This window comes from Mauremys mutica, chromosome 1, assembly GCF_020497125.1.
Source record: "Mauremys mutica isolate MM-2020 ecotype Southern chromosome 1, ASM2049712v1, whole genome shotgun sequence".
NCBI classification, from domain to species: domain Eukaryota; kingdom Metazoa; phylum Chordata; order Testudines; family Geoemydidae; genus Mauremys; species Mauremys mutica.
In genome coordinates this window covers 360,029,404-360,045,590 of record NC_059072.1, presented here as the reverse complement: position 1 = coordinate 360,045,590, position 16,187 = coordinate 360,029,404, and the positions used below count along the sequence as shown (strand labels likewise).

Here is a 16,187-nt window from a genome sequence, read left to right as displayed (position 1 = left end):
CATGCAGGGGGTGGGGCTCCTGAATGTGTCTTGCTTGTTCCTTTTGAGAAGGTGGCCACCCTGCACTGAATGGGCTGGACTGGGACAGGAGATCTCTGTGACTCTGCTGGGGAGCTGAGGCCCTTTTCAACCCGTTGGCATTGCTGGGGCAGCAGAAATGGAGGGGAGGGGAATATGGGCCTGAGTCTCTTCCCAGGACTCCTGTGCGTCAGACCCTCACACACACAGCCAGCTCTGCTCTGCTTCCGTGTGGAGTGGGCTCAGCAGGTGTGCTGTGTGCAGAGCCACCACAGGTGGTGGTTAGGGTGTTGCCTGAATGGCTTCTCTTGTGGGTACTGCACAATGATGTCTCTGACAGGACTCAGTCAGAAGCTCCTGGCTGAGGGAGTGGGGAAGGGTGGGTGTCCATGCCCCTTGAATAGCCCCTGTCCACAGCTGGTGCCGCCCCCATGGATCACACAGCACCCAGAGCACTCAGGAAGGGCCAGGACTGCGACTGCAGAACAGCTCTGCAGCTTTTTTTATGGCCTGTGGATGTTTAACCAGAGACAAGACAGTGACAGGCAAGGTGTAACGGGAAACAACAACATCCACATCCCTTCTCTTTATTGAGAATATTGTCAAGGATTCTGAGGTCAGAGCAGCCACCAATATGGCTCTTTATGGGCCAACATCCCACCGGTCCCCTTGTTCTCCACAAACACAGTCACTCTGTAAATGCTGTTTCCTGCCTTGGTCTCCTTCCCCCAGCGCCCTGTCCTCCCTCACCAGTAGGTGGAGACAGCCCCTATATCTTTACTTCAGGCCTTAGACCCCATCTGAACATGTCTGTACAGAGTGTAGATCAGTAACTCATGTCATCACAGATATAAGGGTCCAGGATGGAATAAGTTGCTGGGTCCTGTGTTTCTTGTATCCTATGCCACCAGCACTGGGGACAGGTGCTAAACTGACCCTTCACTTCACGAACACCCTGATGATCCTTGAACGAAGGTGTTTGCTTTTCACGCTGTACACAATTGGGTTCATCAGAGGAGGAACCAGAAGGTAGATGTAGCCCAGGACAATCTGAAGCAAGGGAGAAGAGCTCTTCCTGAATCTGTGCATCAAAGTCAGGGTGAACTCTGGCATGTAGAAGAGCAGGACGGCACAGAGGTGGGAGACACAGGTGTTCAGGGCCTTGAGGAACTCCACGTGGGAGGTGATGCTCAGCACTATTTTGAGGATCATCACATAAGAGAGGAAGATGAGCAGCGAGTCCAACCCCACTGTTATAACTGTAATAAACAAGCCATAGATGTTGTTGACTGTGATGTCTGCACATGCCATTGTCATGACCTCCATGTGTAGGCAGAAGGAATGGGAGAGGACATTGACTCGACAGAACTGGAACCTTTTCAGCAGAAGGGGGAGTGGGAGTATTACGGCCACCCCTCTTAGCACAAACACCAGTCCAATCTTGGCTATTCTCGGCAGTGTTAAGATGGACGTATATTTCAGTGGGTTACTGATTGCGATGAAGCGGTCAAAGGCCATCAACAAGAGCACAGAGGATTCAATGAATGTAAACGAGTGGATAAAGAACAGCTGGGCAAGACAGGCATTGAGGCTGATCTCCCTTGAGTTAATCAAAAATACACCCAGTATTGTCGGCATGCTAGCTATCAATAAGCCAAGGTCTGTGATGGCCAACATGGAAAGGAAAATGTACATTGGCTCATGAAGGCTTAGATCTGTTTTTATAATGAACAGAATGAGTGAATTTCCTACTATCGAAATAGCATAGGTTAAGCAGAAGATGATAGAGATCCAGAGCTGGATGTCTCCCTTCCCAGGTATCCCCGTGAGAAGGAACACTTCATAGTGGAATTTGGTGTCATTGACAGCTGACATAATGTACTGGGAAGGTCTGATGAGTTTTGAGCTTTTCTTCCTGAAAGGAGAAATAATAGGAATTTAGACAACTAAAGAAAGAAAGAAACAGAATTGTTGAAAGTCTCTGGGTAAGGATAAAAGGAGTAAAAAAACAAGGGTGATGTCATGGTAGGGGTCTACTACAGATCATCAAACCAGGAAGAAGAGGTGGATGCAGCTTTTTCTAAACAACTAATAAAATCATCCAAAGCACAGTACTTGGTGGTGATTAGGGACTTCAACTACCCAGACATCTGTTGAAAAAATAACACAGCAGGGCACATATTACCCAACAAGTTCTTGGAGTATATTGTAGACTTATTTTTTATTGCAGAAGTTGGAGAAAGCTACTAGGAGGGAAATTGTTCTAGATTTGATTTTGACAATTAGGGAAGAACTAGTTGAGTATTTGAAAGTGGAAGGCAGTTTGGGTGAAAGTGATCATGAAATGGTAGAGTTCATGATTATAAGGGATGGTAGGAGGGAGAAAAGCACAATAAGAGTACAATGGATTACAAGAAGGCAACTTCAGCAAAGTCAGGGAGTTGGTAGGTAAGTTCCCATGGAAAGCCAGTCTAAGGGGAAAAACAATTGCAGACAGTTGGCATTTTTTCAGAGACATTATTAAGGGCACAAGAGCAAACTATCCCACTGCAAAGGAAAGATAGGAAGTACGGCAAGAGACCACCCTGGCTTAATCAGAAGATCTTCCATGATCTAAAACTCAAAAAAGTGTCTACAAAAAGTGGACACTTGTTCAAATTATAAAGGTTTAATATAAACAAGTAGAAAAGCCAAAGCACAAAATGAGATCAAACTAGCTAGGAACATAAAAGGAAACAAGAAAACATTCTGTAAATACATTAGCAGCAATAGGAAGTCCAAGGACAGGTTAGGCCCATTACTCAATGAGGGGGGAAAGACAATAACAGAAAAAGTGGAAATGGCAGAGGTGCTTAATGACTTCTTTGTTTCGGATTTTACCAAGAAGGTTGGTGGTGATTGGCTGTCTAACATAGTGAATGCCAGTGAAAATGCAGTAGGATCAGAGTCTAAAATAGGGAAAGAACAAGTGAAAAGTTTCTTAGACAAGTTAGATGTCTTCAGATCACCAGGGCCTGATGAAATGCATCCTAGAATACTCATGAAGCTGACTGAGGAGGTATCTGAGCCATTAGCAATTATCTTTGAAAAGTGATGGAAGATGGGAGACATTCCCGAAGACTGGGAAAGGGCAATCTATAAAAAGGGAAATAAGGACAACCCGGGAAATTACAGACCAGTCAGCTTAACTTTTGTACCCAGAATGATAATGGAGCACATAATAGGAGATAATAAGGTGATACGTAACAGTCAGCATGGATTTGTCAAGAACAAATCATGTCAAACCAATCTGATAGCTTTCTTTGACAGGGTAGCAAGACTTGTGGATGGGGGGAAGTGGTGGATGTGGTATATCTTTACTTTAGTCAATCTTTTGATACTGTCTCACATGATCTTTTCATAAACAAACTAGGGAAATACAACCTAAATGGAGCTACTATAAGGTGGATGCATAAATGGTTGCAAAATCATTCCCAGAGAGTAGTTATCAGTCATGTTGGAAGGGCACAACAAGTGGGGTCCCACAGGGATTGGTTCTGCGTCCAGTTCTGTTCACTATCTTCATCAATGATTTAGATAATGACATAGAGAGAAGACTTATAAAGTGTGCAGGTGATACAAGGCTGGGAGGATTTGCAAGTGCTTTGGAGGATAGGTTTAAAATTAGAATGATGTGGACAAACTGGAGAAATGGTCTAAAGTAAATAGGATGAAATGCAATAAGGACAAATGCAAAGAACTCCACTTAGGAAGTGTTGTGTATTTGGTTGTCATGGGTTTTGTTACTATGGCAACTGAGTTAGACTATTATGGGATAGCTCAGCCGGTTTCAACCGGCTGAGTGAGCTCTCTGATCTGTAAATAAAATGGAGGTTTTGGTTAGCTGTCTGCTCTCTGGCCTCAAGTGATTGCTTCCTACACCGGCTGCCCCAAGGATATAACACTGGCGACGAGGATGGGATCCTGGTGCTGCTCCAGTAACAGAAGGAAGTAGAAGTCAAGGTAAAGACCAACAAAGAAAAAAAGCTGCTTGTTTGCACTGACTGTGAAAGTGAAACTAAAAATCATGGCTACTCTGACCAGGCCCCTGGAGCCTTTTGATGAGAATACAGAGCAGTGGCATGTGTATACTGAGCGTTTTGAGCTTTTTGGTATTGCAAATGACATTACAGAAGTGAAGAAGGTGCCAATATTCTTAACTGTTGTAGGGGCTAAAACCTACTCTCTGCTACGCAGCTTACTACACCCTGTTAAGCCTGAGACTAAATCTTACAGTGACATTGTGGAAATCCTGGAGTTTCATTTCTCTCCAAAACCACTGGTAATTGCTGAAAGATATAGGTTCCACAAAAGAGACCAAAAGGAAGATGAAACAGTTGTACAATTTGTAGCCATTTTAAAAAAGCTAGCAGAACACTGTGAATTTAAAGAGATGTTAAATGATGCCCTGAGTGACAGGTTAGTGTGTGGCCTGTACAGTGAAGCTATACGAAAGCGCCTACTGACAGAGGCTCAGCTTACATTACAGAAGGCTGTTGATATTGCTGTCTCCATGGAACTGGCTACAAGGGAGGCACAATACATCGGTGCATCCCCTAGGGTGCAAAAAGTGTCACAAGAACTGACCCACGAAACGGTGCAGAGTCAAGAATGTTACCGCTGTGGTAAGCTGGGTCACCAGGCATCAGAATGCTGGTGTAAGGACCTGGTGTGTCGACACTGTGGCAAAAAGGGACACATTGAGTATGCCTGTAAACAAAAGAAAAAGAGGCCTGTGGTCTGGCCGACAAAAAGAGGAACCTTGCATACCCTAGAGCAGACCCAGGATGATCAAGGTGACACCTCCTCACAAGAGGAAGTGCCACTGCATGTTTTGTCTTTGGCAGCGGGCTCACATGAATACTGGCTAACCCCCTTATTGGAGGGCAAACCTCTACGCATGGAACTAGACACCGGTGCAGCTGTCTCGCTGGTTCCTGAGACTGTGTATAAGGAAAAGCTACAGCATCTTCCGCTTAAGGCAACAAAAACTGTTCTGAAGACGTATACAGGTGAAGCTGTGCCCATGTTGGGCACTATTGATGTTAAGGTGGAGCTCAATGGACAGGCGGCTAAATTGCCACTGTTTGTGGTGAGAGGTAACTACCCAGCCTTAATGGGTAGGTCTTGGCTTGGGAAGATTCAGCTGAACTGGGCAGAAGTGCACCGGATGACTAAGGAAGAAACCAGTCTAACCCCTATACTAAGGAAACATGCTGCTGTTTTTGGAGATGATTTGGGAAGTATGAAGGGAATCACTGTGACATTGAACATTAAACCTGGCAGTCCACCAAAATATCTGAAAGCCCGAACTGTGCCATATGCCATCAGGCCAAAAGTTGAAGCAGACCTGGAGCGCCTGGTCACCAATGGAGTCCTAATACCAGTTACCCATAGCTCATGGGCCACTCCTATCGTTCCAATAGTGAAGAAAGATGGCTCTCTCCGGATTTGCGGTGATTTTAAAGTCATTGTCAACCCAGTGTTGTGTGCAGAGCAATACCCGCTTCCCCGCATCGATGACCTCTTCGCAGGCCTGGCTGGGGGACAAAAGTTCAGTAAGATTGATCTGAGTCAAGCATATTTACAGATGCACGTCGATGAAAAGTCCCAAGAGCTGTTGACTATTGTGACTCATAAGGGGCTTTATCGATACTGTCGCCTACCCTTCGGAATTATACTTCCAGAGCTAAATGGGTCCCGGCCACAGTCATCACTCAAACAGGACCTGTTTCCTATACAGTCCGGACTGCAGAGAATCTTACCTGGCGGCGACATGTAGATCAGCTGTTGCCAGGTCATGCCAGTCTTCAGGACCCATCTGCAGTTGAGGGGTCTGACTTCACCCCTCCTGGTGAGACACCGAATCATGAGTCACCTGTTCCTGACTGTTCTCCTCCATTACTGCCGGCAGCTGAGATACCCCTTTGCCCAGCACGAGCTGATACCACCTCCTCACCTATTCGTGCTGCGGACCCTGAGCCCCTAGTACTTTCGGGTGCAACAACACCAGAAGTTCGCCGTAATCCACCTAGAGACAGAAGGCCTCCTCATCGGCTGGATCTTTAGTTAGGGAGAACCCACGGTTATGGGGCAAAATAATCCCCAGGGTTTAGCCGGGAATGGAGGCAGTCTACCCTCATTCTCTAGTTTAGTGTGTGTTTTATTTAGGGGATGTTCTTATTAGGGGGGGAGGAATATGTTGTGTATTTGGTTGTCATGGGTTTTGTTACTATGGCAACTGAGTTAGACTATTATGGGATAGCTCAGCCGGTTTCAACCGGCTGAGTGAGCTCTCTGTATATCTGTAAATAAAATGGAGGTTTTGGTTAGCTGTCTGCTCTCTGGCCTCAAGTGATTGCTTCCTACACCGGCTGCCCCAAGGATATAACAGGAAGGAACAATCAGTTGTACACATACAAAATGGGAAATGAAGGAAGGAGTACTGCGGAAAGGATCTGGGGGCCATAGTGGGTCACAAACTGTATATGAGTTAACAATGTAATGATGTTGCAAAAAAAGCAAACATCATTCTGAGATGTATTAGCAGGAGTGTTGTAAGCAAGACATGGGAAGTAATTCTTCCGCTCTACTCTGCACTGATTGGGCTTCAACTGGAGTATTGTGTTCAGTTCTGGTTGCCACATTTCAGGAAAGATGTGGACAAATTGGAGAAATTCCAGAGAAGAGTAACCAAAATGATTAAAGGTCTAGAAAACATGACCTATGAAGGAAGATTGGGTTTGTTTAATCTGGAGAAGAGAAGACTGAGAAGGGACATGATAAAAATTTTCAAGTGTGTAAAAGGTTGTTACAAGGAGGAGGAAGAAAAATAGTTTTCCTTAACCTCTGATGATAGGACAAGAAGCAATGGGTTTAAATTGCAGCAAGGGAGGTTTAAGTTGGACATTAAGAAAAACTAACTGTCAGGGTGGTTAAGCACTGGAATAAACTGCTTAGAGGGGTTGTGGATTCTTCATCATTGGAGACTTTTAAGAGCAGGTTAGACAAACACCAATCAGGAATGGTCTAGATAATACTTAGTCCTGCTACAAGTGCAGAGGACTAGACTAGATGACCTCTCAAGGTCCCTTCCAGTTCTATGATTCTATAGATATAATTTTTTCTTCACTCCTGAGAATCCAGATTATGCCACTGCTTCTTTGCAGCACATGGGACAAATAGTTAGGGCCAGATTCTTAGTTCAATTATATTGATTTCAGTGGCACCACTCCAGATTTACATTCGATCAGAACCAGGCTCTATTAACTTTCCCTTACCATATGCTCCCAATGATACATTCTGACCTTGAAAAATTCCAAGTGAAGCTGATGTGCTTTGCCTTGTCAATGTCACAGACAGTTACTTCAGCTGAGGGAGGGAGGGGTTGGTGTCACAAATGGGTGAATAGTGGAAAAACTGGGTTAGCACTACTATCCAGCTGAGTGTGCAAGTTACTTTAGCCATGTTCTTGTAAGGGTGATGGGTGTAAATTGCATCAAAGACGATATAATACACCCCTTTCCTACACCTCAGCTCTACTCTTTGCTGAAACACAGACCAGCAGTTCTGTTCTCTCAGGACTTTTACAAAAGTCTCTCACAGGTAATACAGAGGAAATTGTGTTCATGACCCTAACTGTAAGTGTTAGAAACAGCTAATTACCACAAAACCTTTGCACACAGTATGTGGAGTACTTCGGGAATACTTTTTAAAGCAAAAGCCATTAAGCAGGAAAGTTATCACTGCTCCTTCCTGCAACAATGCCAAGAACTCTGCTGCTGTCTTTGGGCATGCATTCATTTCACGAAAGGTTGGTTTGGGATATTTGTATTGCAATGAAATATTCTGACATAAGATTTACACGTCTGAACTTTCATGCACACATGTCAACCACGGATACCAAACCTAGCCAGATCTGCTGGGTAAGCACAGATGATCCACAGTATGCGGTAGCTCAGGGCCCAGTCAAGGGTGGGAAAATTGTGAGATTCCACCCCATGAAAAGGCAGGGTACGAGGCCTGACATCTGGCACTCGGAGACCAGAGGGGAGCAGAGATGCTGGTTAGCCCTGGAACTCTGAGGGGTATCTACAGGGGAGAAATGCGAGAGTCTTCAGACCATCAGGAAACAGAAATATGCCCTATCGGACCTGTTACCACAGAGCAATGCAGCTCTGAATTCTCCTGCCTTAAAAATTGAGCCGGAGAATAAAACTGTTGAAAATGTATTTGCTGATTAAATTTCCTGCATCATCTAAACCTGAGGTGATTTGGGAACTAGTCACTGATATGCCTTGGGGTCTCCTCTGGCTCAGCCCCTGGCAGGATCGGGCCCAGAGCACACAGCACCTCTAGAAATCGGACCCATTCAGAAATCCTGACGCGGAGCATTGGGGTTTTAACACTCTGAGCTCACTTTGAATGTTAGATTTTTGTGTAACTTTAACAGCCCAATGCAGAGCTTGGGCAGATGTAGGGGAGGGGTTCCCAAGCTACCTAGCGCTGCCTGCTCTCCAGCCCCCTCACTGAGTCACCCCGACAGCCCAGCTCAGTCCTCGGCTGCTGCACAGAACATCTGCAAATGGAAACAGTTTGCAGCCTTTACCTTTTACTTTGTATTTTAAAAACAGTGAAACCTGCCAACGTACCCAATTCCTGCTAGAAGGGGAGCCGCTGACACCAGAGATCTTCACCTTAAAGGACAAGGAGTCATCGGAGAGGCTGCATGGGCAGCAGGCAGCATCTGTTCAGACAGGGAGGCTACTGTCTTTATGAAGCCTGTCTGCACATTCCCTTGGGGCCACTTGGCCATCAGGGAACCTCAGCTGCTTGGCTTAGTGTGCACCAGCTGTAACCCCTGTGACAGCCAAGGGCAAACTGCAGGAGGCCAAATCACAGGGGCCGTGTGGTGATGCTATCCAGCTGGACTGCAGTGGCAGCCCTGCTGCAGGCTCTATTCCTTATGGTTCCAATTAGTCACAAGGAAACCTTGGGGGTGGCCGAGTGGTAACAATGATGTTGTCACAGCTGTGATCTCGCTGAAATAAAATATAATAAATAATAATAAATAATAATAATTATAATATAGGACCAGATTTTTCCCCAGCAGCCCCCTTTCCTGAATTAGAAACCCAGGTTTCAGGACAGGCCAGGGAGATTCCACAAGGCTCCGTATATGGAAATTTCCCTCAGATTTTTCCAGGGCCTGTCCTTGAATACTGCGTGCAGATGTGGTCACCCCACCTCAAAAAAGATCTATTGGAATTGGAAATGATTTAGAAAAGGGCAACAAGAATGATTGGGGTATTGAACAGCTTCTGTATGTGGAGAGATTAATAAGATTGGGACTTTTCAGCTTGGAAAAGAGGCGACTAAGGGGGGATATGACAGAGGTCTATAAAATCATGAATGATATAGAGAAAGTAAATTAGGAACTGTTATTTACTCCTTCTCATAATACAAGAACAAGGGGCCACCAAATGAAACTAATAGGCAGCAGGTTTAAAACAAACACAAGAAAGTATTTTTTTCACGCAACGCACCGTCAACCCCTGGAACTCCTTGCCAGAGAGAGTTGTGAAGGCCAATAGAATAACAAGGTTCAAAAAGGAGCTAGATAGATTCATGGAGGGTAGGTCCATCAATGGCTATTAGCAGAATGGGCAGGGATGGTGTCTCTAGCCTCTGTTTGCCAGAAGCTGGGAATGGATGACAGGGGATGGATCACTTGATGATTACCTGCTCTGTTCATTCCCTTTGGGGCACCTGCCACTGGCCACTGTCAGAAGACAGGATACTGGGCTGGATAGACCTTTGGTCTGAGTCTGAAGGTATTGTCAGTGCAGCCCCGGGCTGCCCGTGCACTCGGAAGAGGGACTGGAGGGTGGGTGGATGAAGAGCTTGTGAGGGTGGAACCTCAGCCAGGTCTTAGAACTGTTTGGAGCTCAAAGCATTAGGAGCTGGATGTGTGTGTGTTTTGAATCCCAATTTCCAGTTCAGTCCAAGGGGCCTGCTCTGAAGATTGGATCTAGGCCAGCAGGATGGGGCTGCTTCCCCCCACTGACACTTAGTGGGGTTTTTGGCTGGCCTCTCCCAGTACCAAAAGAAAGGGGAATGGATGAAGAGAAATCAGAATCCTGAGACTGACAGTCCCCAGGACCAAGGGGGAAATGCCAACGCTCCAGGTGAGCCTGATTGACAGGGCAGGCCGGCCAATGAGGGAACCAGGATCCCATCCTCCATGTGAGGGGAGCTGCCTGAGGCGAGCGGGCCAGAGCTAAGGGGAGAGCAGCAGCCAGAGCTGGGGGAGCTGGAGCAGCTGGGAGCTGGGGCAGCGCAGACCAGCCGCGCCGTCAGGGAGCCAGGGCCAAGCTGCAGCGGGGAGCTGCGGGGCCAGAGCCGGGACTGCGGGTGCCGGTCACGCTGGAGCTGGGCGCGGGGAGTGGCTGGGGAGATCGAGGGGGGCCCTGGGCAGGGGCCCAGCGCAGGGAGACACCCCCAGACACACAGCCCGGACTCCGGGGGAGGGAACGTGACCCTGACTGGGGGGGTGGGCAATGCTGGGGCGAAGGGCCCAGCTGCCTAGAGCCTGAGGCCTGCAAGGGAGCCGGGAGTGTGAGGAACAGGCTGTGACCTGCCCTCACGTCCCAGAGATGCCGGGTGTGGTGCCCCTGAGCCCACAGGGCGGGTCCCTTGTTCCCCTTAACCCTCTTCCATTTTTCCTTATTTTCCTTACAGTTGCTGTTTAATAAATTGTATTTGGTTTGAACTTAATGTGCTAATCAGGGGTCAGGGAAGCGGCCAGTGCGGAGAGAGTACCCCGGAGTGGGGCCACCCCTGAGCACGCAAGAATCTCCACTTTCATTTAAAAAATAGTAAATGTCTAGCCCGTCATGTTCAAAATGTGACCCCCCGAATGGTTCAAAAAGTATAAGGCAAATCAAAAGAATCCCCCAGATAATTTTAAAATCTCATGATTTGGGAGGCCTGACTTGTGATGTTTGAATGTATTGGGTCGGCAGTACTTGCCGATATGTAGCGGGTATGGAAGCACTTAGCTTTACAGCCAAGCAAATAATTCATGGGGAATAATTTAGGCTGTGAATCCATCCCATTTCCTCTTCATAAATTCTCTGTAAGAAGCTTACAGGGCACTCAAATGTATCCCTATTTCACAAATAATCACGGGGTGAGTTCAATGAATAATTCTTCTTCAGGAATCAGTTTGCTAGTTAAAACTCACAGTGTGTGGATTGGACACTCGAGTCATATGACTTGACTTCTGTTCCCTGATTGGATGAGCAGAACTCCAAGAAATCTGATTGCTGACGTGAATGCTCTCCTTTCCTTATTCAGAATTTATTTCTGGGAATATAATGTACTATCGAGGAGACAGTGTGTTCCAGTGGGCAGAGCACTGGCTGGGCAGTCAGGAAACCTCAGTGCAGTCGCAGCTCTGCCACTGACTTGTTGCATGAGCCTGGATGAGTCGCCTCTCTGTACCTCAGTTTCCTCATGTGTTTAATAGTCTACTAACCCAGACTGCCCTTTGAAAGGTGCTTTCACAGATTCCAAGGCCGGAATGCTGTATCACACAGGCCAGAAAACTTCCCCAAAATCATTCCTACAGCAGATCTTTTAGAAAAACATCCCGTCTTGATTTAAAAGTTGTCAGTGATGGAGAATCCACTACAACCTTTGGTAAATTGTTCCAGTGATTAATTACTCTCACCAATATAAATGTATGCCTTATTTCACACAGGCTCTGTTCAAGATGGTTTCTCTCAGCCACAGTCTCCCAGCAAAATGGTGACTGGCTCTCCCCTTGCTCAGGCTCTCATCCAGGGGCCCAAAGGTTCTGGTGCTTTTGTTTTCTTAGGTGAAATGTGGGGTTGTTTGCCTCTTTCTTTTCTAGTCCATTGAGTCTTGGAAGCTGATTCTTCTAAAGCAGTGGTTTGTCAACCAGGGGCACGGGGTACACAGAGGTCTTCTAGGGAGCACATCAACTCCTGTCGATATTTGCCTAGTTTTACAGCAGGCTACATAACAAGCACTAATGAAATCAGTACAGGTTAAAATTTCATACAGACAAAAGGAGAAAGTCATCTATTTGTCAGTAAGAGTGTGCTGTGACACGTCTGTATTTTAGATCTGATTTTGTAAACAAGTCGTTTCTAAGTGAGGTGAAACTTGGGGGTACACAAGACAAATCAGACTCCTGAAAGGGGCACAGTAGACTGAAAATGTTATATCCTTGGGGGCAGCCGGTTTAGGAAGAAATCACTTGAGGCCAGACAGCAGACAGCTAACAAAACTACCATTTTATTTACAGACACAGAGCTCACTCAACCGGCCGAAGCTGGCCGGGCTATCCCCTAATAATCTAACTCAGTTGCCATAGGAACAAAAACCATGACAACCAAATACACAACGGAAAAGGCTGAGAGCCACGGTTCTAAAGGATCCCCATCAAAGCAAAGTTTATCCCAGCTGTGAGGAAGGCGACCTGAAGTCTGGTGGTGAAGGCTCCGTGTGTAACCCACACACCTCCTGGGTATGGTGTCCTGTTCTGTCAAGTGGCACCAAGACCACTTAATGAGAGGGAGATAAAATGAGTCTGTGCTGCAGCCTTTTAGCTCATGCGGTAAGTTCTAGGTTCAGTCCCGCTCGCCACCAACCGGAGTCTGTCAATGTTACAAGTGGGGGCTCGTCTGGGATTTCAACCGGGAAGTCTCTGAGCTCGGGACGTGCTTCCTCAGCGAGGGGAAGTCTGTAACCCACACACCTCCTGGGTGTGGTGCTCTGTCCTATCTAGTGGCACCGAGACCATTTAGAGGCAGTTCAATGAGTCTGCTCTACTGCCCTCACTAACAGCTGGTTGGCTCTTAGTTCATTCTGTAGAGGCTCATGCACGAAGCTCCAGAAGTCCCAGGTTGGATCCTGCCTGCCAACAACCAAGGTCTATCAACATTATTCATGCTCTTCTCCCTCCCCCTCCCCCACTTGCATTTGCTGAAATGTAAATTGCTCTGTTCACTACCATCTCCTTCCCCTGCTGTCTTAATGACCCTGTTTGCTGCTTATATAAACCCCCATTCCTTTGTTTAGGACAGACCTCTTTACCAGCGTTTGCCTAGGAGGGGCTGTTGGGTTTTCACAAGTAATGCCGTACAGGGGGAACTCATAACTCTCTATGTAATGTTGCATCATGATCTGATTGACCAGAGAGTTGTTAGTTTTCAAATGGTACCTCACAAGGCATATTTCGTACAAAGATTATTACCATCACATGTAGGGTGTGACTAGAGGGTGCTTTGGGTCACATATGCTCAGTAGGGCATGTGCAAGGGTGGAGGGCCAATTCCATTCCCAAATTTTAAAAAAAGAGGGTGCCAACCTGTTCTGCCAGTTCAGCCAGCCCCAGAGAGAGACAGCCATATCGGAAGGGCGCTGAAGATCTCTGCCCCGAGGGCTGATGTTCGCAGGCCTGCTTTGGCTACCTGCAGCAAGCGGATAACTGCCAGGAGAAGGATCGCAGCCTATTCAAAGAACAGAGTGCTTGCTGCTTGGTCAGCTCATGCGGGTGTGAGGACATAAATGCCAAATAAGCAGTGCATGCTTTCAATGCATAGGATTAGTGGCCCGTGTACCTTTCAGTACTGAAGAAATCTGTAAGTTAGATACTGTTATTTTTCTTTGACTGGTATGTGCTGTATTGCTGTAATGATAAGAGCATGTTTCGATTTATGAGGCGTCTCAGTTATCCCACAGATTGTCGTCTTATCAACGGAAGGATTTTTTTTTTGTTTAGTCTGAGCAGCTTTACTACACTGTGGTGTCTTTCCTCCATATCGGAGCAACTCAGGGTACTGGCATCCCCAACTGTCCCAATTTGAAGATTTGTGATGTTCTCCACAGGTGGGAGTTCTGCTGTCAGAACAGACTGAACCTGCTCACTGTCCCTGCAATACAATGGAATTATTACGGGTACGGGTGTAATCAAAGTTTGGTGGGTTACACTCAGGCCAGGCCCTTGACTCTTTAACGGAGCCCTGACTCTGCTCTCCCAAGAGCCCCTCTCTGCCTGAACACAGGTTCTCTTACAGGCCCAGCTCACTAGGTGACATCTACCCTGTCTTTCCATCCAGACTCCATGGAAGACTGGAGAACTGAGCAGGATTATGACATCACAGGTATCAAGGAGGCTGAACAGCTGTAACAGAAGAATGGCCACACTGGGTCAGACCAAAGGTCCATCCAGTATCCGGTCTTCCGACAGTGGCCAATGCCAGGTATTTCAGAGGGAATGACCAGAACAGGGAATCATCAAGTGATCCATCCCCTGTCATCCATTTCCAGTTTCTGGTAAAGAGAACCTAGAGACACTCAGAGCATGGTGGGGCATCCCTGCCCATCTTGGCTAATAGCCATAGATGGACCTATCTTTCATGAAATTATCTAGTTCTTTTTTGAACCCTCTTATAGTCTTGGCCTTCCCAACATTCTTTGGCAAGGAGTTGACTGTGCATTGTGTGAAGAAATACTTCCTTTTGTTTCTTTTCGACCTGCTGCCTATTCATTTCATGTGGTGACCCCTAGTTCTTCTGTTCTGAGAAGGAGTAAATAACACTTCCTTATTTACTTTTTCCACACAAATCATGATTTTATAGACCTCTATCCTATCCCCTGTAGTTGTCTTTTCTAAAATGAAAAGTCCCAGTCTTATTAATCTCTCCTCCTATGCAAGCTGTTCCACACCCCTAATCATTTTTGTTGCCCTTTTCTGAACCTTTTCCAATTCCAAGAGATCTTTTTGGAGATGGGGAGACCACATCTGCATGCACTATTCCTACGCTTTGTTTCCTATGGTTCAGCCAGTTACTGATCCATGAGAGGACCCTTCCTCTTATCCCATGACAGCTTACTTTGCTTAAGAGCTTTTGCTGAGGGACGTTGTCAAAGGCTTTCTGAAAATCCCAGTATGTCAGTGCACTGCAAGGCCTTCAATGGCTTTTAAACTTTCCCATGGGGACATCGGAGACATGGTCCAGTTAACTTGTGTTCAGGCCTAACAAGAACTCAGATGCAACCTGCTGTTAGAAACTCGTTTTAACAAGGATGCCCCTGTACCAGCACAGACCACAGGTCAAAATGTGTAACTTCAATAATAATGGTATTGGAAGAGCCCAAAATAACCACTACAGGAATGTCTTGACTATGACCCCTTACTTCAAATGCATTGTGGCCTAGTGGATAGAGCACTAGATGGAACTCAGGAGACTTAAGTGCTAGTCCTGGTTCTGCTACTGTCTTGCTGGGTGACCTTGGGCAAGTCACTGCTCTTCTCTGTGCCTCAATTTCCCATCTCAAAAAGGGGACTGATGCTATAGACCTCCTTTGTAAAGTGCTTTGAGGTCTACTGATTGAACATGTTAGATAAGAGGTAGGGCTCTTTATTATCTTATGATACAGGGTGCTTTTCTTAAAGCGCCCACTGCTGGAGTCAAGTGATTTATCTGAGAATCTCTGCTCTTTATTTTAGTTTATTTGTTAGCCAATTTTAAGCCCTCGTGGTTGCAAAGAGAAGCTGGAGAACATGAATTGAGTGCTCCCTAGTGGCTCAGACACCAGAAGGCAAATGTAGAGTTCCTCAGATGAATGTTTTGTGAAGATCTCATTATTTTGAAGCCAATCTCATGATTTTGGTGGGGCCCAGTTTATGGTGTTGGAATGATTGTGGCTGGCGATACCATGAACGTTTTTCTGCACTGGTAGCATTAGAGAATCACTTCAGGGCTGCTTCTCACTTCAGGCTGGGAGATTCTGCCTCAGTCACAGGGGTTTTAGGAGTTCCCACAAGTAGGGAAAAAATGTCCCTTGCCTAAGGGCTGGAGAGTCCTAGAGCTCGGAAAAGACCCAGGGTTTTCCTGGGAAACCTGATGCCCTCTCGCTTGCCCTATTCTGAGCCCAGCCCACTTGGGCGATTGCCCCCTCCCATCTCCTGATCTAAGTACAGCATTGACACCTCACAGACTAGAGGGAGATTGCAGGAGGGCAGCCCCATTGTGACCTAGAGATGACATCAGCGCCTGCCTGATGCCAGAGCAGCAACCTGCCCTCAGGTGTAG

The 16,187-nt window shown here is 46.5% G+C and overlaps 1 protein-coding gene across 1 annotated transcript; it reads right to left on the bottom strand.

Annotated features, from left to right (window-relative positions):
- Positions 1–957: 957 nt before the first annotated feature.
- Positions 958–1,893, bottom strand: LOC123373671 (olfactory receptor 51G2-like). Its single transcript, XM_045022720.1, has one exon. It carries the CDS (start codon positions 1,891–1,893, stop codon positions 958–960), a length of 936 nt encoding a protein of 311 aa, XP_044878655.1.
- Between the last annotated feature and the right edge of the window lie 14,294 nt (positions 1,894–16,187).

Excerpts from the sequence above, each read along its gene's own strand:
- LOC123373671 (XM_045022720.1), bottom strand. The coding sequence starts at position 1,893 with ATGTCAGCTGTCAATGACACCAAATTCCACTATGAAGTGTTCCTTCTC.